At 34.7% G+C, this 24,921-nt stretch overlaps 1 protein-coding gene across 1 annotated transcript in view; it reads right to left on the reverse strand.

The window, feature by feature from the left end:
* CysRS (cysteine--tRNA ligase, cytoplasmic) overlaps nt 1-24,921 on the reverse strand; it is a 269,424-nt gene that overhangs the window by 54,006 nt on the left and 190,497 nt on the right. The window contains exon 13 of the mRNA XM_090414790.1: nt 15,138-15,238. Coding sequence (XP_090270916.1) covers nt 15,138-15,238 — 101 coding nt within the window. The remainder of the gene's footprint in view (nt 1-15,137; nt 15,239-24,921) is intronic.

Here is a 24,921-nt window from a genome sequence, read left to right on the forward strand (position 1 = left end):
ATCTGGTTACATTTAAAATACTCCCGCTTCCTAGATTCAATTAAGATCCTCCCAATAAAAGTAATCCTACATCCATATTATATTTATTGTAAAAAGAAAAAGTAAAAAAAATTAAACCTATACTGTAAATAGCACACATATACAAATTTGTTTTACACACATAAAAACTATAACATTTGCATGTCACTACTCAAGAAAAGGAAAATAATATTACAGTATGACTTTGTGACAATTATGATAAATCACAAAAGATAGAAACAGATTTGAGGAAAATGCAAAATTTTGATAATGACATATTATAAGTATCATTTGATAAGATAGATTATATTAAAAAAGAATTTTTGTGATACTGTCTATCTATAGCAGAATGACATCATTTTGAGCAAAAGGGGGAAAATAACAATAACAATTTCCTTCCATAGAAACTTCATTGAGGTCTTGTGCAACATAAAGAGTGTGTAATATACCTATCCATCAAGAGCAAGAGATCTATCCAAAGATAGCATATGAATGCCATGAATTATCCCATTCCTAATGCATTCCACAGTAAATAAACTTAACACTATCTATAAAAAAAGTCTTATATGTGAAGAAGAAAAACACCATGTTTAAATGAGATTAGCAGCAAAATAATGTCATCACAATATTTATTATCATTATTACCATCAGACCTCCATGGAATCAAGTGACTCATTGTGGGAGGTCCCACCATTACACACACACAGTTTATCATACTGTGCCTTAAATATAGTCATTGTCTCCATATTCACAACACTCTCAGGCAATGAATTTCAATCACTCACCACTCTCCATGAAAAAAACTGCTACTCACCCATCTGTTCACACCTTCCTTATTCAGCTTCCATGAATCACCTCTTTTCTTTTTGTTCTTTCCCATTCTATGTAAAACAGTATCCACATTAATCTAGTAACAACTCCTTAATAACTTATATGTCTCAATCATATCCCCCCCCATCCTCCTCCTATCCACTAGTTTCTGCAATTTATATTTCCTCAATCTGTCTTCAAACTCAACATTACAGACCAGAAACCACTTTAGTCAATCATCTCTGCCTTTTCCAATATCTTCTCATCCTTTTGGAAACCAGGTAGTCAAATCTGTGTGCACGATAGTCCATATGTGGCCTAATCAAAGCCTTATATAGCAGAACTATAACATCCTGACTTCTACATGTTATTGTCCTCCACATCATTGCCATAATCTGTTGTCCTATCTTCTCAATTCTAGCTATGTGTCCCTGAAATTTTAGGTCCTTATCCACAATCATTCCCAGATCCTTCATCTCCACTACTTCCTCCAAGATGGTGCCACCAATTATATGCTCTTCATTCCATCTTTGCTTCCCAAATTTTAAAACTTTACACTTTGCAACATTGAACTGGTAACCATAATCACTTGCCCATTTAGCATGTGCATTCAAGTCCTCTTACAAAGCAATGATATCAGCTTCATTTCTGATTGTTCACCCCAACTTTGCATCATCTGCAAATAACTGAATCTATATCACCATTCAGACCCCTTCTGATATCATTAATATACAAGTTAAACAGCAACAGTATCAAAACAGATCCTTGGAATACACCAATAGTAATTTTACTCTTATGGGATATTGCTCCACCATACACAACTGGCTGATACCTGTAGACAGCCAATCCCTTATCCAACATACCAACCTACTATCCAACTCCATGCTTTCCAGTTTAATCACCAGCTTATCATATGGCAATCTATCAAAGACCTATTCAAAATCTAAATATACAACTGTGTATGCATCACCTTTATCCAATGCAATGGTCACTGTGTTATAATAAGTAAGCAAATTACTAAACACTATCTTCCTTCAGTAAACCCATGCTGATCATCAAAGAGAATGTTGCTGTTATCAACCCAGTTCTGAATCTATAATTTGAAGCTTTAGTCTTATCACCTCCATTATAAAGCAGAACAACTTTACCCTCTTTCCACTCCTCTGGAACTTTATTATAGTTATTGCTTGTAACAAAGATCCTGAAGAAGCTGTTCATGGAAACTAGGAACTGTTCATCTAGAGAGCTAATACCTTGGACATACCTTTTTAACTACAAATATAAGAAATTACACACACAAAACCATAAGAATGCTTTTCATTTGGTTTTATATGTGTAATTATATATAAATAAATCTACACATGCACGTACGTACACGGGTACACACACATTTTGGACCTTGCTGAAACCTACTGGAGAGAGAGAGAGAGAGAATTAAGACATTTGGTGAATAAGATGAACAATACCATTTACTTCTCTGGTTTGCAAGGATCTAAACTGGTGTAGCTGTGATGGTTGACAGCAAACAGTTGACAGAGTAAAAGTTGTACTTGGTGTCAACTTTATCGGCAAAAGAATTTTGATAATAAGGATTAATGCAAAACCTCTACTGATCATTTTTTCAAGTTTATGCTCTTAAGCTGAAACTGATGAGGATACCATTGACATCTAAGATGAATGAAGTAGGGCCTTCAGAGGAATACCAGGCAAGAATATTCTAATACTCCAAGGAGATGTAAATGTCAAAGTTGGATATAGAAATGATGGTGGAAGAGTGCATGGGAGATATGGAGTTGGTGTTAAAAATCAGAAAGGCAACAAACTAACAGATTTTTACATTGAAACAATTGAGAATGAATTGCCTATCATGAATACATTTTTCCACCAGCACAAGAGAAGGCTTTAGAGGCCCCTAGAGACCAATTTAAAAATTAAACAGCCCATATAACGATAAGATGCAGATGGAAAACTATGGTACAAAACTCAGAGTTGTCCTGAAACAGACTGCAGATCACATCACTAACTGGTAATTGCTGATGTGAGAATTTATTAAAAAAAAAAAAAGAACAAACTTGTAAACATATACAATTTCATTAGGTCTTACATCATGCAGATAATGCTACATCAGATGAATTATGGAACTAGGCCAAGATGATCTTGACTGAAACAGTAAATCATTATATCCCAAAAGCAAGTGGAAAGAAAATTATTAACTCTTCCAAGAGAAACACTTGATTAATCCAAAAGAAATCATTATAAGAAATTGGTAAAGAAATAAACAAATCTTCTAGGAAAGATAAAGAAATATACATTAATAAAATATGTGATGAGATTGAGTCCCAATCAGACAGTAATGAAACAAAGTTCCTTTTTACCTAAATCAAAGCAATCGAATAGTTTCAAGGCAAAAAAACTACAACATGGAAGATAAAGATGGGCATTGTATCCTAACAGAAAAAGAGAAATTTTAGATGGAAAGAACACTACAAGACTCTATACAAAATTCAGATAATGAATGTCTGACAAAAAAACATGGGAATATGAACCTCCCATCCTCAGAGAAGAGATGGGACTAGCTATCAAAAATATGAAAACTGGAAAAGCAGCAGGTAAAGATGGAATTTATACTGTGAAGATAAATAGCATGGGCAGAGCAGGGATTGAAGTAATGCTGAGATTATGCAATCAGATTTGGGCTGCCAGCATCTGGCCATTGGACTGGGTGAAGAATCTTCACCCGGTCCATAAAAAAGGAAGTACCAAAAATGTGAAAAACTATAGAACAATAAAATGATTAACCTCAAATGTAAGTAAAATCATGCTCTATATTATCAAAGAAAGAATTAATAATCGGTTGAAGGCTCACATATCTTTAGAACAGGTTGGAGTCATGAAGATAAGATGTACCAGAGACCAGATATCCAATCTCGGACACCTTATTGAGATATCAAAAGAATTCAATAGCCCTGTTTACTTATGCTTTATTGACTACACCAAAGCCTTTGACTGTGTAAATTGATGTGGAAAATAATGTCTAAATCTGGCTTTCATTGCTTTTCCCAATATCTTATTCAGTTAATAAGTCAACTTTACAACAATAACCAAATACAGTAAGAGTTGATAACATGCTATCTGATTGCTTCTGTTTACAAATAGGACTGATTACAAATAGATAAAGTTGATCAATTTATCTATCTGTGCTCACTGCTCTCTGCTAATGGGAGTCTTATAGAGGAAGTGGGAAGATGGAAGAATAGAAAAATATCCTTTCTTTTAGTGTTGCATAGTGATCAGCATTCATTTTAGAAATTATGGACTTTGCAATCATGTTATAAATAACTATTTTAATTTCCCAACGTTTCGACCTTCATATTACAGTCATCATCTGGAGTATATACAAATATACAAGGACAAGCTGAGTTACATTTCCCACAGTAAGCTAAAGAAAAATCATTGTTTCTTTAGTATATACTCCAGATCAATGACCTTAATATGAAGGTCGAAACGTCGAAACACAGTTGAAAGTCCATAATTTCTAAAATGAATAGAAAAATATCTATCAACTTTGTGTTGATAGATATTGTTCTAATGTGGGGCTAGAGAAGAATGCCTCAAGTTCCTTGGACTGAGAAAAGAACCAACCTGAGCATCCAAGACCACTTAAAGATTGAAAAAAGTCTGCAACAATGGGAGACAGCGAGATCAAACTGATGCTCTTACTGACTTAGAATGACAGAAGACAGAGACAAATGTAAAGACTAATGCATTGAATCACAAGTCCTCTACCATGGGGAGATTGACTAAGAAGAACAACAACAAATAAATCCATTAAGGCAACAAGCATGATTTTTCAGTTTATGTGAGGGCCACACGCAATATGCACTTCTCATGTTTCCAGACATGAACTAAAACCTAACTCTTGTTGCTGTAACATATTTATATATTTTTAATGCTCTTTATTTGGTTTCATATAAAGTGATTTCTGAATTATTCTACATTCATATAACAGAACTGTTATTAACTGACGAGTGAATATATTAGCCTGCTTAGTGACTTCTGGTAGTACAGAACCATTTAATACTATCTTCAGTTAACTGACCCTTCTATAATATGACCAGAAAACTGATTTCTCACAGTGGTTTTAAAATGTCATTTCTTATATTCACATTTCCTGTGTAATGCCTCTGAACCAGGATCCTGAAATAGCTATTCACAGAAAGGTGCAATTGTTGATCTAGTAAAAACTACATATTTTGATTTGGAAAAATATTATGCAGTTATTACTTTATCACAGACAACAGAAAACAAATATCAGAATTTTATACCTGTTAATTTATTTCCCAGAATTTATGATGTGATAAAACTTATTGTTTCTGAAGTGGATTTATTAAATCTTCCTCAGCTGCTTTAATCATGTTTAATATATACACAATATTGTAATCCATACTTTTTCTCAAATATTAGTTTTTCTTTTTTTAATGCAAGTCCCACACTTGAAAGGCTGTCAAGTTAAACTACATTAGCAGTGTGAGTGAGCTAAGGTTAGATAATCTGTAAACTCATCTAGAGACCAAACAGCAAACATTTTTGGATGACTTCATATTAGAGTCCTGATTTCCCAACAGGAGAAATTTATCTATTACCCAAAAGACATTCACAAATGTCCATTGCTTGCACTGAGATTTAAATGAATAACCTGTTGGTTGGATACCAGATACCTACTTGCCTTCTGTATTTAAAATTCAAAGCACATTAGTTATTTATGCTTTGTGAAAGAACATTGCACTTTACTCCTTAAATGCTGCATGCTTGTCTCCAGACAATGCCATGGTGAATCCAATGTTTTGTTGCATTTCTCTCTTTGATAAAGAACTGCATTTATAATTAATATATATCTGCTTTGCACTGGCTTTTAATCAACAAGTTGCCAATTGTAGTGGGCCATTTTTGTGCATATTTTAAATCTTCCTCAGCTGCTATTAACTGTGTTTAATATATACACACTACTGTAATCCATCTATTTCTGATATATATATAAGATACACATGATATAAAAGAAGTTTCAAGATTACTGAACATGTTTGCACTTGGCAGGAATAATCATCCCATGCTGTATATATTTGTAGAGTAGTATATGAGAAACTATCATGTACTTCGCTTATATATTGGATGACCATAAATTACATCTTACACATGAATGCTGTACATGTGTAAGATGATAGGCTTAAAGGTAAAAAAGAAATTTTATATGAGTTGTTACTAGGGAAAAAAAAATTACCTCTCTTTACTCTAAGGTTGGTCACAAGAGGTTCCAAGATTACTGAACATGCTTACATGGGCCACAGATGATTATCCCATACTGTACATAACCAAAAGTATGTATGATTAAAAAAAAACAATAATATATATATATATATACACACACACATATATATATATATATATATTATTATTATTATTCTGTGTATGAAGTCAGTGGAGTTTTTTAAAATTAAACTATAAATACCACAACATATCAGAAAGGGGAAAAATGGTTAAAAAAGGAGGAATTAATGTAATTTACTGCTGCTTCATTCTAAATTGAAATGTCAAAGCATTAAGGACAGGACAATTGCCTGTTTACAGAAGAGCTTACATACTTTTTGAGAAATCTGGCTCTATGTTGCAAAATTTCTCCATCTTGAAAGCTGGCACTGTTAGAATATATGATGATCATCCCATGCACATGAAGTATGAGAAAGCTCATGTACTTTGTTTGTGTAATGAATGACCATCAATTGTTGCATATATGTTTTCCACTGAAACCAAAATTATACTGATGGAAAAGCATAATTTTCAAAGTAAATAAATAATTAAGATAAGTTTTCTATTTTGGTGATACATTATCTTACTAAAGTGTGAGTGAATTATAAGTGATCCTATAGTCTAAACTTAAGGCATGCACATTCATGATGTCTTTAAGCAGGACGAAAGTTATAAAGATAAATCAAAATACAGTAATTTCTATACATGCTACAACAAATTACTGCAGAATAGAATCGATCGCATATGATTTTATAATCTACAGACATGAATGCTGTATATGAGTGAGACAGGCTTGCAGGTAAAAAAAAAAGAAAATTTATATAAAGAATGTTACTAAAGAAATGTGAATAATCATAATACTTTTCTAGGTTTGTTGATATGTTCACTATATCCATAGGAAAAGAACAAACCGAAGTCACATAACATTAATGTTGGTCTATAAAACATTCACTAATCAAACCTCTCACTATAACCATTGCTTTTATTGCTATTGTGAGAGCTAACTGCATTTCCTAAAAAGTTCATCTACAGATACAAAATGTTGTATTCTTCAAAATTTTCTACAGTTTTAATTCACTGTTAGGTGAACAACAGCTCATTTCTAGGATGCATATGTTTGAAATGAACCTACTTTGAAGGGAAGCAACCTTTTAGCTATTTAAGAAAATTAGTTTGCACAACTTTAGATTTGATATTTTTGATAAGACCCATTATGATGACTTCTTTCATCATGCTGAATACTGGATTCAATCTACAGTAATTCAGTAATTGATTCTTTAATCCACACATTAGTATCAATATAGCTGAATTACTACATAGATCAATATATCTATTGAGGTCAACAAATTAACTTGCAATTAAATTATCACCTAATTGCAAAGGCAATCACCTAAATTGCAATTAATTTAGGTAATTCTGAGGTGCTGAAAACAAATCTGCAATACAAAAAATACCATTACATGAAATTTTCTTTTTACATATATTTGGAGTTTTTAATGGGTACCTTTTCAAAGCTGCTGTGACTCACAAAGTATGTGTCAGCAGGTTGAAAATGAAAGCATACTGTGAACATATCTAAAACCTGCTTTACATCAAGGAATGCTATATTAGAATTTGTTTGTCAGAATCGTTCACTTGTGTTAACATATCTTTCAATTTTCTTTTTTTTATGTCACATTTAAGAAGTCAGAGAATATAAAAAAAAATGAAGATTGCATTTGTTCTGTGTGTTTGTGATTCATAACACATTGCCTGTGAAGTTAATTTTACTTAGCATATTACTTTTGAGATACCAATCATTTGGAGAGAATCAAAAGATCATGCAACAGATTGTGACTTCTTTCTTTTAAGGTTACATGATGGTCAGCATTCATAGTGAAGAATTTATGGAGATACAAACATGTGTGATGAAGTAATTACTTATAGTTAAAAAAATAATATTCAATATTTCAACCTCTATATTGAGGTCATTAGGAAAACATATATGCACATAATGCAAGCCACATGATACTACACAAAAGTAGGATAAATCTAAATGCTTTGTTAATCGTTTACCTCTGAAAAAAAATTATACAAATTATTAAATTAACCTTAATGAAATGAAAGTAAAGATATTTCATACTGAAAATAACACTACATCGCCAGTGCGTAGAAACAAGCAAATTAAAGAAACAGGAATGCAAGGTATATACAACAATCAGTTTACTAATTAAAAACTATTGCCACATGCTAGAAATTAATATATTAATAAATAATATTATTAAAAATTATTTTTGATGGTTTTTATGTAAAATGAGAATCTCCCAAACTTTTTTGTGGGGGCGGGAGAATCATTCCAATTCAGATTTGGCCAATATAAATGGGCTTTTCAACTTTCTTTGAAAAGACGATTATATTTAAAAAAACTGCTTCTGTGGAGAAGATGGCTTCATCCCGCCAGATACTGTGTTTAGTGTCAATACTATATTGTGCCAAACCAGACTTTTGAGGTTTCATGTATTCAGTATAATACTGATGTTCATGAATTCTTTTTTCCACAGAATGGCCTGTCTGCCCAAAATATGTCAGATTACATTCACAAGGTATCTGGTAAATGCCAGCTAATGATAGAGGTGACAGTTTGTCTTTTGTTGATGGCAACAGATGAGAAATTTTGTTAAAAGGAAAATTATTATTATTATTATTATTGTTCCGGGAAACTCCAAGGAGTCGACAGACTCATCGAGGGAGGCCCTAACATCATGTCTGGAACAACTATTCAACATTCACACAGTATCTATCATATCTTGCCTTGAACTCATTCACAGTCGTAGCACCCACAACAGACTCTGGAAGTTTATTCCACTCATTCACCACTCTCCAAGTAAAAAACCTAGCTCTAACACCCTTGTCAACCATGCTCTTGCCCAGCTTCCATTTTTTTATTATTTATTAAAATATGTGGGAATAAGGTGATACTTCTTCAAAATTCTACAAATAGGTTCAGAGATACCAGAAATATAAGGGATTGGAACTCTGCAGTCTGTTGAAGAATCCTGAGGTGTTGTAACATAGGAGTCAATTATATGCTGGATTTGAATAGGATTGTAACCATTAAATTCCATTAAAGTTTTGAAAGTGAGAAGTTTTTGTTGTAAGCTTGAGGGAGAGGAGCATATGTTATGTGCTTTATTAATTAAAGACTCGATAACAGCAATTTTTTGAGGTGTGATAAGCAGACTTTTGATGAATGTATCCGCCAGTAAAGGTAGGTTTTCGATGAACACTGGTTGATAAATTACTGATTTCACCAATCCATCAATATCTCCTATTGTATATCCCTTCAACTGTGTATTAGTAACTATGGTGAATCTCTCTTAAGTCCAAAATTTTCTTCCACATGTCTCTTAAACAACTTTGTGCTACTTCATCCTGAGTTACTCCAAATACTGTCTACAGTCATTTTAATTACATTTTTATTTGAAATTCTTTGACATTTTCTTTTTATTTAGCATCCAGTTCTCTTGTTTTTTTTTTTCAATATTATTGAAGGTAATAATTTTTGAATGCTTTTATTATTGATCATGGATCCATAAGCTAGGTTGATGAGTAGCATTTAGTGCAAGAATAGCTCATTAACATCGCTGACAGTCTAACATGCCACTGTACTGTAAAGTTATTTTAAAATTTTAAAAGTTTCCTGCCTCAATATTTGTCCTGTTCAGGAACAGAGATGAAGCATTCATGACCAAGCTTTCTCCTTTTGACTCTAATGAAGAGGCAAGTCAACTTTTAAGAAACTCTTTTAAAGCTCTAGCATTTTTGAAGAAGAAAACCATTAATGGTTTAACTAGAGGGACATAATGATAATCATTATATTCCAATGAACAATTGCATTAATAGTTAATTGCTTTGAATACAGGCAAGCATTTTAATTCAAAGAAATCAAATATCTGGCTGGAAATGAACTGCCAAACTAGTCTCTAGATGCAGGGTTTCTGGACTATGTAAAAAATAAATTTTTAAAAAATCCAAAAAAAAAATATATATATATAAATAATTGCAACCTTTAAAAAAAAAAGACATATGGAGGTAGCAGGGTTTTTCTTAGTGGAAACTCAGGTTTTTTACCTGGCAAATTGACCAGAAGAGAGCATACAATTTTTATAACATAGCACACATTAGCCTCATAGCCTTAGCTGCTTTGGCCATAAATCCAAAACATGCAAATGACAAATATAAAAATAAAAAAATTAAACAAAAAAAGTCTAACCGCTTTCTTATGCATGATAATTTCATATAATTCTTAATATTTCTTCAGCACTGTCTCTAATGTTACAAAGTGTTAATTCACTAAGTCCAGTCACAAATTTATATCCTTTTTATATCTTCTCACTTTTCTTTCTAAAATTTCAGAATTTCTTATATTTATTTCAACTCATATTGAAGGATGCACTGAGTTGGGGGGGGGGGGGGGGGGGATCAACTATAGAACAGGTAAATTCAGAATGCTTTTTTGTATTTCTTCCTTCTGCTGGCTCGTTCTTGATTTCCTGCCAAATTTCTTCTTTTATTCAAGTCGTCGGTTATTCTATGCCCTTTAGGACCCTTCACATGGCAGCAATATGCAGCTCTTTTTTAATGAGATGTCTGGATGATTGACACAATATTTCTCATGCCAGACCCAGGTAGGAGATTCAGTTAGAAAACTAAGACCTGCACACTCCTCTTTTGATTACTGGCAATGTACCTCACGTGGCAGCAGACCCAGGTAGAAGATTCAGAAACCTAAGACCTATTATGATGCTTCTCTTTCGATTACTGAGAGTTGACCTCACGTAGCGGCAGACCCAGGTAAGAGAAAGTTTACAACCCGAAGAACAAATCCTGGGGTGCTTACGGGTCAAAGCTGTATAACTGAGAGGAGACCTCCACATAGCCTATAAAGGAATGCAGAGAACCAACCAGGGCTTCAGACCTAATGTCCAATCCTCACCTTCTCGTGGTGCACCCTGTTGGGTATCTACCTGGATACTGAACGAACGAGGATGGGCTGGCAATTTGGGATTTAGCCAACGAAATTGTATTCTTATTGGCTTAAACCAATATAGAAAATGATGGAACAACATGACAAAATTTCATGCTGGCTGGGGCGTCGCCCGGTTAAATAAGGCCCCCATTGTTTTCACCAGGGAACCAGGGTGAACAGCAAAAAGTCAGCTACTGGAACAAATCCTAAATCACACCCCCAACTCAACTTCCCCAGATTTAAAGATTGGTACTATCAACATAAGAAGCCGGAATGGCAAAGAAATGGAGCTAGCGGACGAATTAGATATGTACCAGATCAACATAATAGGAGTGACTGAAACAAAAAAGACAAAAACTGGTGAGATATTTCTGAGCAATAAATACAAAATGTTATATTCAGGCAATGACAATCAAGGAAAAGAAGGAGTAGCCATAGTATTCAACACAAAATATGACAAAATACGAGGCTAATCTTCTTGAATGGCAGGCAGTCTCAAGTAGTGATGTGGGAAAATATCAGAATGGAGAATTGGACAATGAGACTTATTTGTTGCTATGGTCCCACAGAAGGTTCTACTAAAGAAACATGGAGGAATTTTTTGATGCTTTAGAAAAAGCAACTGACACAATGAAAAAGGAAAAGTTGGTCCTTGTTGGGGATCTAAATAGCAGAGTAGGAAATGATTGTCATACATAAAAAATGTTTTGGGAAAACTTGGAGAAAAGAGCAAAGCTAATAATAATCGCAAATACTTGTTGGATTTCGGCGCAGGGCATGGACTGGTTATTACTAACTCCATGTTCCAACATAAAAATGTGCACAAATTCACATGGAGAAAAGAGGCAAGGAATAAGAAAAATCTCATTGATTATGTTATTGTTGATAGTGATGTTTTCTCCTTGGTGCAGGACACCAGAGTGTACAGAGGATTTGAAATTGGAAGCGATCACTATTTAGTCTTGAGCAGGATAAAACTGAATTTCATATTGAAAAGAATAACATGTAAGAAAGTTTTCAAGTGAATAAAAGTTGAGCAGCTCTCAGGTGTGAACTGTAGACTAAAATACACAAAGATTATTGAAGAAAAAATGAAAGAGTTTGAGAACAGAAACCAAACCTTGGAGATTCAGTTGCAAGCCTTGAAGAAAACCCTGACTGATTCAGCTAGAGAGGCATGTGGTGAGGTTGTCTGCAAGGATAGAAAAATCAGAACTCCATGGTGGACACAGGAAGTTAAAGAAGCAGTGAAGGAAAAGAAGAAAGCATATCAAAAGTTCCTGGGAAATAAGTCAGATTTTGCTCTTAGAGAATACAGAGACAAATGTAAGAAAGCAAAATACAGTGTAAAACTAGCTAAACAAAAGTCATGGGAAGACTTTGGCAAGAACATAGAAAATAAATATCATGAAGGTGGCAAGATATTCTGGAGGTTGTTGAAGAAGCTTAGAAATGGAGGAAAGAGTGCTGTAAAAGGAGTTAGAGATGATAAAGGTGACATGAAAAAAGGAGAAAAAGATATCCTTGATGTATGGAGTAATAACTTCGAAAAATTGCTAAATGAAACAAGCAGTGAGAACACAGTGGTAAAAAACACTCAACAGGCATACAGTCAGGAATACATATCCATACTTGAAGTAGAAAAAGCCATCAAAGGCTTGAAATGTGGAAGGGCAGCAGGAGTAGATGATATTCGACCAGAAATGCTGACGTATGGTGGTATAAAAGTCTTACAGTGGCTGCATTGCATAGTTCAGAAAGCCTGGACAGAGGGACGAATTCCTGATGATTGGAGTAGAGCTCTCATAGTACCCATATATAAAAAGGGAAATAAAACTGAATGTGAGAATTACAGAGGTATTTCCCTACTGAGTGTTCCTGACAAGATCTATGCAAGTATACTTGAGAAACAGTTGAGAAGAATTGTGGAAGAAAAGCTTGGTGAAGAACAAGCTGGATTCAGGCCAAATAGAGGATGTCAGGATCAGATCTTCACTTTAAGACAAATAGTTGAGAAATCATTGGAATATAACAAAGATCTGTATTTAAGTTTTGTCGATCTTGAAAAGGCATATGACAAGGTGCCAAGAGAGAAGTTATTCAATACGCTACAATTATATGGTGTCAATGGGGCATTATATCAAGCAATACTTAGTCTTTATTTGAGTTGTAAGTCAACAGGTAGAACTGAAGTACAGGAAGATGGTTTAATGTTAAATCTGGTGTGAGACAAGGATGTACATTATCCTCTCTGTTATTCAATATCTATATGGATCACATTATGAAGGAAAGTGGTATTAAACATGATATCAGAATTGGAGATGTTAATGTCAGCTCTTTGCTTTATGAGGATGATGTTATACTTCTAAATAAATCCGCTACAAGTTTGCAAGATTCACTGACTAAATTGAATAACTGTTGTAATAGATATGGTATGAAGGTCAGCAATAAAAAGACAATGAAAATAGGCAGAATCATTGAAAACGTCAACTGTGCTGTGGACGGGGAACCTGTGGAACAAATAAAACATTTCAGCTACTTAGACACGATTTTTACTGAAGATGGTAAATTAAATATGGAAATAGACAACAAAATCAACAAAGCTAGTATGATAGGCAGTCAACTGAATAAATTCATATGGAATAAGAGAGAAATTAGTCGGAACACTAAATTAGCTGTATACAAGACAGTGTTCAAACCAGTTTTAACTTATGGATCTGAGAGCTGGCTCAGAAGTAAAACACTTGACCAAAGACTAGAGACCGCAGATATGAGAGTCCTGAGAAAGATTAGAGGCATGAACAGATGGCATCAATGGTAATATCATATTAAAAACGAGGATATTAGGAAAGAACTTGACATTGCCAGCATCCAGGAATGCGTTAGCAGAGCTAATCTCAGGTGGTATGGTTACTTAAACAGAATGGGCGAGGAAAGATTAGAAAAACAAGTGTTCTCTGCCAGGTTGGCAGGAAAACGACCCAGAGGAAAACCAAGATATAGGTGGTTGGATACGGTACAAAGTGCCTTAGATGATAGAAATATAAGATCTGATAATGTTGGAGTCTTGACGAGTAACAAACTGATTTGCAGGAAAATTGTAGATAGGAAGTTAGTAATGATGTAAATTTTTCGTGTAGTACTATCATATCCTGTACACCCCTTGAGGGTACATGTCAGGAATTTGATGATGATGATGATGAGATCAAATCCTTCTCAATGTCTCATCTTATAAAGGCTCAGACTTCCATTGTATGCATGCACTTGTCTCTCAAAACTTCCACATATGGTCACATATTGCCATCCGAACATAATGATGCATCATGCTTCAGGCGTCTTTTGAAATTTCCATACATGGACAGAGATTGACAGCGATACATAATTATGCGTCATGCTTCATACATCTTCTGAAATTGCCATACATGGACACAGATTAACAGCGATACATAATGACGCCATGCTTCGCGCCTCTTTTGAAATTGCCGTACATGGACGCAGATTAACAGCGATACATAATGATGTCATGCTTTGCGCATCTTTTGAAATCGCCATACATGGCCGCGGATTAACAGCAATACATAATGATGTCATGCTTCGTGCGTCTTTCAAAATTGCCATACATGGACCTGGATTAATAGCGATACATAATGACTTCATCTCTTTGCGTGTCTTTTGAAATTGTCATACATGGACCTGGATTAACAGCAATACATAATGACATCATGTGCCACATTATTTTAACAAAGGCCTATAATTAAGCTATTACAAAATACAAAATTATTACAGACAAAATTGACATTTGTTTAAGTGCAATCTGCCTATAAAAACGTAAAAACGAATAAAAGTTACATATCATGAGGGATTTTACACCCTCATTCAATGATTCCTTAGACTTCCTTGGAGGTGTAACGTAATAATAAATCAAACAAATTAAATAAATAATACAATTGGATAAAAGAACCGATAAAAAGATCATAATTTATTTATAAATACTTGCTTGTTATTCAAGAGCATTTCTGCTTCAGTCCATTTATGATATGCTTGTATTCCATGTGAGGAACTGGAATGTAAGATGTCTTTAATATTTAAAAAAAATTCCTGTAATAAAATATGAAAACAATATACTTTACTGTACTAAAAGTTTATAAAACAAAAGAATGTGGAAGTAAATAAAAGGACATCAGCAAGATACTCAATTTTAATTTAGCAGGCTTTTTATTTTAATTAAATTAATTTTTTTTTTTTTTTGTCTTTATGAATTTTGTTGTTTTCTCAAAGTAAGCCATGTGGCCCCAAGTACTTATCATTATTATTTTATTTTATTTTTTTGTAGAATATTTAAGTTGTATGCATTAATTCTATTTATTTTAGAGGCCAACTTTTTAGTTCATTTATATCTTAATAAATTATCAAATACCAGTCATAATAATTTCATAGTATATAATTATTATACGGACACCTCCATGCAGGCTGCAGGCTCTTCATGGGAGGCCCACTAACATTTGACTAAGCACTAACCATTATTCACTGACAAAGAACTTGCAACTGGCTTCAGCAATCCATTCCAATCATTCAACACACTACAAGCATAAAATCTAATCCTCACAAGCTTAGCTAACTATGCTCTTACTCAACTGACATCTGTTCTCCTCTATTTAAATCATCCTTCAAGATCTCCGTCATCTTTATTAATTATTGCTCTATCAATGTTACATCATTAGCAAGCAAGGGAAAATATTTCCCCTTGGGCCATTAACATACAAGTTAAATAGTAGTGGCTAGAATATAGCACCCTGAGGCACAACAGTCATGCAACTTCTGAATTGTACTCCTCCATGAACTACTCTAATGTCCATTCACATACCACCTTTCTATCCACATTACCACCTTCATTTCCAAATCCATCTGCATCAATTTATTTACAGAGGTCTATGCAGTATCCCGTCAAATGCCTTCACAAAGTTCAGTAGTACTATAGTGTAATAATTCTCTTTATCCAAATCAGTTATTACTTTATTATAAAATGTGAGTAAACTATCCATCCTTCACAAAACCATGCTGCTTTCCCCCATATCCTATTCCTATCCCGTCATTTCTGAATTTTGCCCTGAACAAACTTTTACAATAGCTTGACCATAACTTCTGAATTCTAATACTACTACTTCTATGTTAGAATCTCCTTTATGCAACAGAGCTATTTTCTTCTCTTTCCACTCTTTTGGGATCTTACCAGAACTCAACAGCACCACCAATTCTCTAGATCAGGGATTCTCAACCTATGGTACACGTACCACTGGTGGTACGCGAGCCACTGCCTTACTGGTACATCTAATATCTTGAATTAAATATAGTGGTAAGCCACTGCTCTAGATCATTATAATACACAGACTGATATTTCACATTAATGTTCCATAATCCTACACACCTAATTCATCTCTGTTTCCACACCAACCCTTGTCACATCTGTTCTGCAATATCTAAAGACCGAATGATATACTTTGTAAAATTATCACTCAGTAATTTAACTATTTTGTGTGGTTAAGTCCCCTTCCTGCCATTATCATCAAAATTATTCAACTATAATCATTCTTTCTTTTACTTGCTACATGCTAAAAGAACTCTCAGATTTGAGTACTCTCTGAGATTGATTTGTGCAGCCAATTTCCTCTTGTATGCTGATTTTACCTTCCTTATCAGACTAAATAAATGGATGAGCAGCATCATCAAGCAGGAATAGCAAAAAAATAAAAGTTTATGGACGGATTTAAACAGCAAGGTGAGTTTGCCAATCACCTTTCTCTTTAAATTACTTCCATAATTTTTTTTTTTTTTTTCAATTTCTGATTGATGATGCTACTCGTCTATTTGATTCCTACTTGATTTATTCACCTGACTTTAGGTATAGTGCTTCCTTCAAACACCTCTTAACCATTCCATGCACAATTAACATCCTTCTCTGCAGTTTTTCATTCCATTACACCACTCCAAGCAGCAGCCTCCTGGGTTTGATGTAATCACCAGCTCTGTAATTCCACATATCTCTTCTTAACTAAAAATCCCACATGTTTAGCCACCCAACTCCCATATCAAAACTTCATGACTGCTCTCACCAACTGGCAGCAATGTGGATGTCTTTTACAGACAAATCCTCTGCTACAATCAACATACAGCAGCATTTTCAATTCACTGGTACCTTCCATCATATGATGACTCAGATAATTATTCATTAATAGCTACTACATAAATTTCATTCCCTTCTACATATATTTGTCTTCAAGCAATCTCTGACCACTTCCCATGCACTACTGGCATTCTTTCCTTGTAGTGCATGGGAAGTGGCCAGAGTTGCTTGAGAGAAGCAGTATCTGCCTGACTGCATACCCAAGGTCAGGAGACCAAACCAAATTGGATGAGCAGGGATATAAAGCAAGAGCTGGAAACTCTTGCTTTATATCCCAGGTTGTGGAGGAAATATAAAGAAAAAGGAATCAGCATACTCATGAGCAGTACAAAGTGCAAGCAAGAAGAGTAACCAGTATAGCAAGGAAGGCCAAATCAGACTATGAAAGAGAATTAGCCAAACAGGCAAAGTAAACCCCAAAGAGTATTTTTTTGTTGTGTAGCAAGTAAGAGGAAAAATGGCTATGGTAGGATGACTTTAAACAATGCTCATGGTAGGAAGGTGACAGAGGCAAAAAAAGTTGTGTTGCTGAGTGATAATTTTGCAAAGATGTATCATCCAGGTGGAGATTTTGCAGTTGCTGATGTGAAAGAGGTGCATATCAATTTTGAGGTAGATGAACAGGAGGTGTTCAGCATATTGAAAAATATGAATGTGAACACGGTAGTGGGATGGCATGTCAGCCAGTGTACTACATGAATGTGCAAGGGAATTGGCATTGCCTCTAATGAACTTGTTCAATCTAAGTCTCAGCTCTGCCAGAGTTCCAGGGTTGTGGAAAGAGGGTAGGATAGTTGCATTGCATAAAAGTGGGTCCAAGAAAAGGTAGCAAACTACAGACCAATAATATATCAGGAGTGGTTGTTAAAGTATTGAAAAAATTCAAGGTAAAATCCAACAGTGGGTGGATAGGAATGTGATACTCCATAGTGGGCAGCAAGCCTTTCTATAGAGTAGGTCCTGTCAGTAATTTATTCACATTTCATAATAAAGTAATAATTTAACTGAATAAAGGAAATGGCTACATCATGATACTGCTCGACTTTGCAAAGGCATCTGATAGAATATCACACGGAAAACTATTACAAGAGTCGGAGCAAATGGGAATGGATATGAAGCTATTAGCATGGATAGGGAGGTGGCTAACAGACAGACACCACAGAGAAGTATATGGTGGAGTGGAATTTAAGAGAATGAGGGGTATTAGTGGAGTACCTCAGGGTTCTGTACTAGGTCCACTATTCTTTAATTTGTATATCAATGATAAAATAGTGAATTCATTTTTGAAATTATGGATTCTACAACCTTTAAAACCCAAAGTCTGGCTTAGATACGTTGACGATGTTTTCGAGATCTGGTCTCATGGCCGCCAGACACTACACATTCCTTAGCCACCTAAACAAGCAACACAAACGTATTCAGTTCACAATTGAGATTGAAAAACATAACACACTGCCATTTCTAAATACACTTGTCACACGTCTCCCCCCGGGCAATCTTTCCTTCACTGTTTATTGGAAACCGACACATACTGGCCAATATATACACATAAACTCCTACCACCACCCAACACAAAAACTAGGTGTCATCAATACCCTAAAAAAAAGGGCTCTGAAGATCTGCTCCAGTGAACAGTGAAAGACAAATTTAAAGTGATCAGCAATACTTTTCAAAAAAAATGGATACAGCCAAAACACTATTAACAAAATTCTCCACAAGACCTCAATAAAAAAACAAAGACAAACCAGACTACAATAAAACTATAACCATTCCCTACATTAAAGGGACATCAGACAAAATAAACAGAGTACTACAAAAATACAACCTCAAAGCCACCTTTAAACCTCCTGCAAAATTAAAAAGCTTACTCAACTCATCCAAAGACCCACTCCCTCTGCTGACCCACCCTGGAATATACTGTATTTACTGCACCTGCAACTTGCCATACATAGGAGAAACAGGACGCACAATTCCGATCAGACAAAAAAGAACATAAACGACACATTAAATATAATAATTATGGCGAAGCTGGCCTTTCTGATCATGCCCAGAACACCTTACATAGAATAGAGTGGAAAAGCACTAGTTGTCTACATCACACCAAAACAAGGTATGAACACAAATTTAAGGAAGCCTGTGAGATCATTATCAACTACCCCAATCTAAACAATAATGATGGTCTAAAAAATCCCATACATATGGAAGGCATATATTCGTCCCACGAATCCTTCTTTTCTAAGAATAACTATAAATACAACTGTAGAAAATCCAGAATCCTAAATCTAAAATAACAACTTTAACACTAAAAAATAGGACATCACTGTTAAAGAAAAAATCTGCAAGAAAGAATGTTTATTCATGTTGTAATTTATAAATAATTTTTTAAATCAAAAATAACAATTGTAATAATAGAAATAGGACATCACTGTTACTAGGAAGGAAAACTAACTGTAAGCAAGAATGTTTATTCATGTAATCATAAATTAAATCTAGCTTGATGTATTTTTTTTTTTTTTTTTTTACTAGAGGTCACGCCAGTGAGTAGCATGTGATCAAATCATTGTTTCTCTAGCTTACAGTCCGAAATGTAACGCAGCTTATCTTGTATATTTATGTATGCTCCAGATGATGATCCTGATATGAAGATCGAAACGTCGGGATAATAAAAAAGAGTTATTTTAACACGGTTGTAGAATCTATAATTTCAAAAATGAACGCTGATCACCGTGTAACACTAATAGAAAGGATAATATCGGGAAAGATTTAAGATAGGATATTCAGTTGTTTGCTGTTGATTCAAAACTAGGGAGGGCAGTAGTTAATAAAGATGATAAGATATTCTGCAGGATGATTTAAATAAATTGGCATTGTAAGCAAAGGATAATAACTATCAATTTAATGTTGCAAAATGTAAGGTTATACACTTTAGGTTGAAAAAGTTGCATGCAGAGTATCATATTGATGGTACCAGATTGCAGGAAATTGATGAGGCTAGGGACTTGAGGATAATGGTGGACAGAGTTGAAGTTCAGGGGACATATCACAAAAGTTAGGAAAATAAGATTAATTACTCAAAGGATTACTTGAATGTTGAAAAACATCCTAACAAGTAAATGACTAGAAAGTTATTATCCCTCTTTCTAAGGCCGCGATTCAGCCACATCTTGACTACTGTGTGCAGATTTGGTCAATTGGGTTTCTTTGGGACCAGGAGGTGGCAGAGAGGATTCAGAGACAAATGACCAAGATGGTCACAGGTCTGTTGAAAGTTTCCTATGAGGACAGGTTGAAGGTTTATGGGTTACAGTTTAGTTGACAGGTGGAAAATAAACTTTGAAGATATTAAAGAGGTTTTATAAAACTGATGCAAAGGAAATTTTTCAGTATATGACAAATAGAGAACTAGGGCTATCCATGGAAGTTGAAGTGTGTGATTAATGAGTGTGAGGACCAGATTTTTTGCATTGAGAATGGTGAATGAAAGGAATGGATTGTCAGAATTAGTTGTGAGTTTCCTGTCAGTGAATGAGTTTAACAAGGTATGATAGGTTTGTGTGTATAATTGGTTAGTTTGGGTCTCCCACAATGATTCTCTGAACTCCAGGGAGATACTGCATAATAATAATAATAATAATGTCCTTTCTACCTTACAATCTATGTCCCCCATAGCTGAAATCATTCCCAACTCATTCCTCTCCCCACACACACTCATTCAACTTATTTGCTGATATATTGCCATCCATATCATTCTTTGCATTCTCTAGCCTACAGCAGCAACTGGTTGTATATTTTGTCCTGTGTCTCTATCTCACACCAGATAGCCTCAGATGTGATGACTACAATCTCTCTCTCTCTCTCTGACCTGCTGAACTCTTAGACTTCAGATCATCTGCTATCAACAGTAATACCCTTCTCTCATCCTATTACTCTGTCCTCTAAAAATACTATGCCCCTGACATTCTATCTCAATAACTATATCATCTTTCAGCCATATCTTGCTAATGTCAATAACTTTTTGCCAAGAGGTATTAAACTAATGCGAAAAACTTGTCCTCTTGTTCAAAATGCCTCTGGCATTAGTATAGAAATAGAAATAGCAATGGTGTATATCCTCAAGGATTGCACTACGTATTAAGATAACAATTAAAATATCATTTACTAGCTTCCTATAAAACAATTTTTCTCTGAAATGGACTATTTTATGTGAATCCCACCCATAAAACGATGTTCATCTCCAATATATAATATCAACACAGCAGGTGTGTGGTTGAGAGGGGGGGGGGGGGGGAATTAAGAGTAAGATAATTCAGAAACCCAGATCTAGAGACCATACATGGAACTTTATCAAATCACTTCATGCCTTCACTAATCTGGGTAGTGATTTCACACCTGGTAATGAAATTTACCGACCACCTAAAATTTTTTTAGGTCCTAAACTTTTCTGACAATGATATATTTGTTCACTCACTTCATGATTTTCTTGATAACTCTCCTACCTATAGCATGGATACCTAAACACTGATTAAAATTCATGATATGACTTACACAACAAAAAATGTGTACAGAATAATAATTAAAAATGACATTGAATTATTACACAATATTTCTCCTGTCATAAAGGTATCTTTTAGAACAACTTTTACAATGTAGCTGATTTTCAGTGCTTGGTACAATCGCCCCCCCCCCCCCCACACACACACACATAAAATAGCAGAGACCTGAAGTGATTTGAAAATGGTTAAGTCTTCAGTGCTGGATTCCTAGATTAGCTAATTATTGGTCCATCCATAATATTAAATGTGCTGTGGGCATAACTTTTTTTTTGGGTAAGACAACCATAAGAAACAAAGTGCATTCAAACAGCATTTCAAAGGAAATAAACTAGCAAAGACTATTTTCTTAAGCCCTAGTGGTTGGTGCTCTCTTAAAAAAAAAAAAAAAAACTTGAAATCATTAACAAATAAAAGTTTTGCATTCACAGATTTATAGATGCATAAACAAAACACTGAAACTTACAGCTGATAGTATTAACTTTCTCACCGAAAATTATTTAAACATTTAGCCAAACACTCTCCCTTATCACTATATCTTTATCTGTTAAAGATCAGCTTGAGAGAGAACACATTATCATCAGGTTATGGATAACAATGGGAAATTTAAAGTGAAAATAAAATGAACATTGCTGGAGGGTTAAGGTTAGATTATCCAGGAACCCTGCTCTATAGATTGAACATGGTATTTTTTATGCTGCTTCCAATAAGCAATGATCACCATCTTCCACTTAAAGACTTTCACAAACATCTATGACAAAGTGGGATTCAAACTTTTCAATCTGAAAGTAAAGATGTTATGCACTCAGTCAGCCAGAGTGCCAATGTGGTAAACATATGGTTATGGCAATATGGTAAGCAAGGAATTTGTTGATGTGTTTCTTGAAGACCTGAAGGCTATGATCATTGGAGTAAATGGTATGGGAAAGACTGTTCCAAAGAGCAGAGGTATAAAGAATGACAATGGAGGATCAGAAGTTGGGGTAATGAATGAATTTGAAATTGTTGAACTGTATATGGGTGTTGACCAGCAGCTGCTTGTGTTTGTATGATTAAAGGAAAATAGAGAGATGGAAGCTACTGGTTCAGTGGAGTAGTGTCCATGGAAATAACAGAAAAGACATAATGCAGCAAGAGTCTATGGGAAAGCAACCGGTGAGAGTTAGCAAAAGAAGGTTTATCAGTTAAGCAAACTGCAAACCTGAATAGAACAGCTTGAGACCTCATCCTGGGTGAGGTCATAGGGGGCACCACTGTTGTTGCACTAGACTTCCCCATACTGTTGGAAGAGTCTTCCAAAAATGTAGGAACAGTATTCTAAGGTACATGCATATTTGAGCTTTATAAAGTGTCAGGAGTTGAGCAGGAGAAAAGTATGGCTTGGAACAGAAAAAAAAAAAGAATACCAAGCTTTTTGGAGCTGAAAAGGTTATGGACCTGATGTGGTTGTGCCAAGAAGGGTTAGATGTAAGAGTTAACCCAAGAGAGAAAACTAATACTGGCTGGTAAACAGAATATTGCTAAATGTGAGGCATGGTCGTTCTTCTGGAAATGAGACAGGTGACATTAAAATTCACCAGGTTATCCTCACCACACTTGAGAATTGCAAGGAGATCAGTGTTTAAGGCACTGGTTAAAGAAGATCTTGAAGTATGAATTACCCGACCACTACAAGGTTTTGAAAAGGAGACGAATGGAGAGTACCCTCATCAATAAAGTTTGAAAGGATTGGATGTCAGAGAGGGAAGATTATTGGCATATAAGAGGAAGAGTGTAGGTGAATGTACAGAGCCATGGTTTACACCAACACTGAAAACTCTGATGAAAGAAACCATTTACCATGACCTACAATGAACAACCAGAGAGCAAGCTGACAATCCATTCAACAAAGGGAAGATAGAATATCATATGGTAGCTTGGAAAGGCCATGATGCCAGACCTGATCAAATGCTTTGATGGCATATGTCAAAATGGAAATGTAGGTGGAGTAATAACTAACTTTTTTTCTCTAACTCATCTCCTCGTTACTCATAAGTATTTTCATTTAGTGTATGATAAAATTACTCAGAAATAGTAGCCATCTGTTTAGCAAAAACTTCCCAAGGACCAGAGAAATAGCTGAACACGAATATTTTTGTGATTTAGCAAATCTTCATTTAATTTTTGGTAGATCACATGTCTCAAAATGCAAAACAGGCTTATTAAAATAAACAATATAACCTGATAAGTTTTGTAAGTCATCAGACTTACATCATTAGGGGGACAAGACTTGTATAAAATGAGACTCGAAAAAATTCATTATGCACAACATGTGTAATCAGAACTTCAATACTAGTACATATAAACAAAGTGACAAAAAAAAAACCTCATTGTATTAGCAAATTATGCAAGCACTGGAACAATTCTGAATGCACACCAAACTTGATATAGGATTAAACCTTGTTTTTTGTTATATTTTATGGGGATACTGGAGCATTTCTAAGGTGTCTTTAAAATTTCTCATAAAACTGTTAAGAGCAATATACAGAATTTCTGTTTCTTGCTAAAGTACTCAGTGACCTGCAAATGTGTAGAAGACTAATCCTGATTTGTGCTTTCTTTTTTTCTCAACGTCTTTTATGTGTTCAGACATGCATCTCTTTAGACTATCCCATCTGCCAGAGAATGTGGCAGCAACTACCATGGTTCCAACACTTGCATATTAGTTAATATAATGGTTTCTTTAGTCCCTTTTGTTTACATGTACTAGTGTTGAAATTCTGATAAAATCTTCTGTGTGTAATTAATTTCTTCTAGTCTTTTACATTGAGCCCATACAAGAGATTGGTAATCAACCTATAGTATGTTAGTACCATGTATGGATAATGGGATGGGAAAGGAGAAAATTATTTACATTTGATTTAAAAGCTTATATATTGTTTTTTTTTTTCAGAAATACATAAGGGGGGAAAGATTGTTCCATAATACAGCAGTAGCAGGGGTGAAGGAGGAGGAAAGAAACTCTGTGGGTTTCAAGGTACTATAAAGAGATATTAGGTGGCAGCCACGCA

The sequence above is a fragment of the Typopeltis vanoorti genome, chromosome 25, assembly GCF_054136105.1.
Source record: "Typopeltis vanoorti isolate ZY-2024b chromosome 25, IOZ_Tvanoo_1.0, whole genome shotgun sequence".
Taxonomy (NCBI): Eukaryota; Metazoa; Arthropoda; class Arachnida; order Uropygi; family Thelyphonidae; genus Typopeltis; species Typopeltis vanoorti.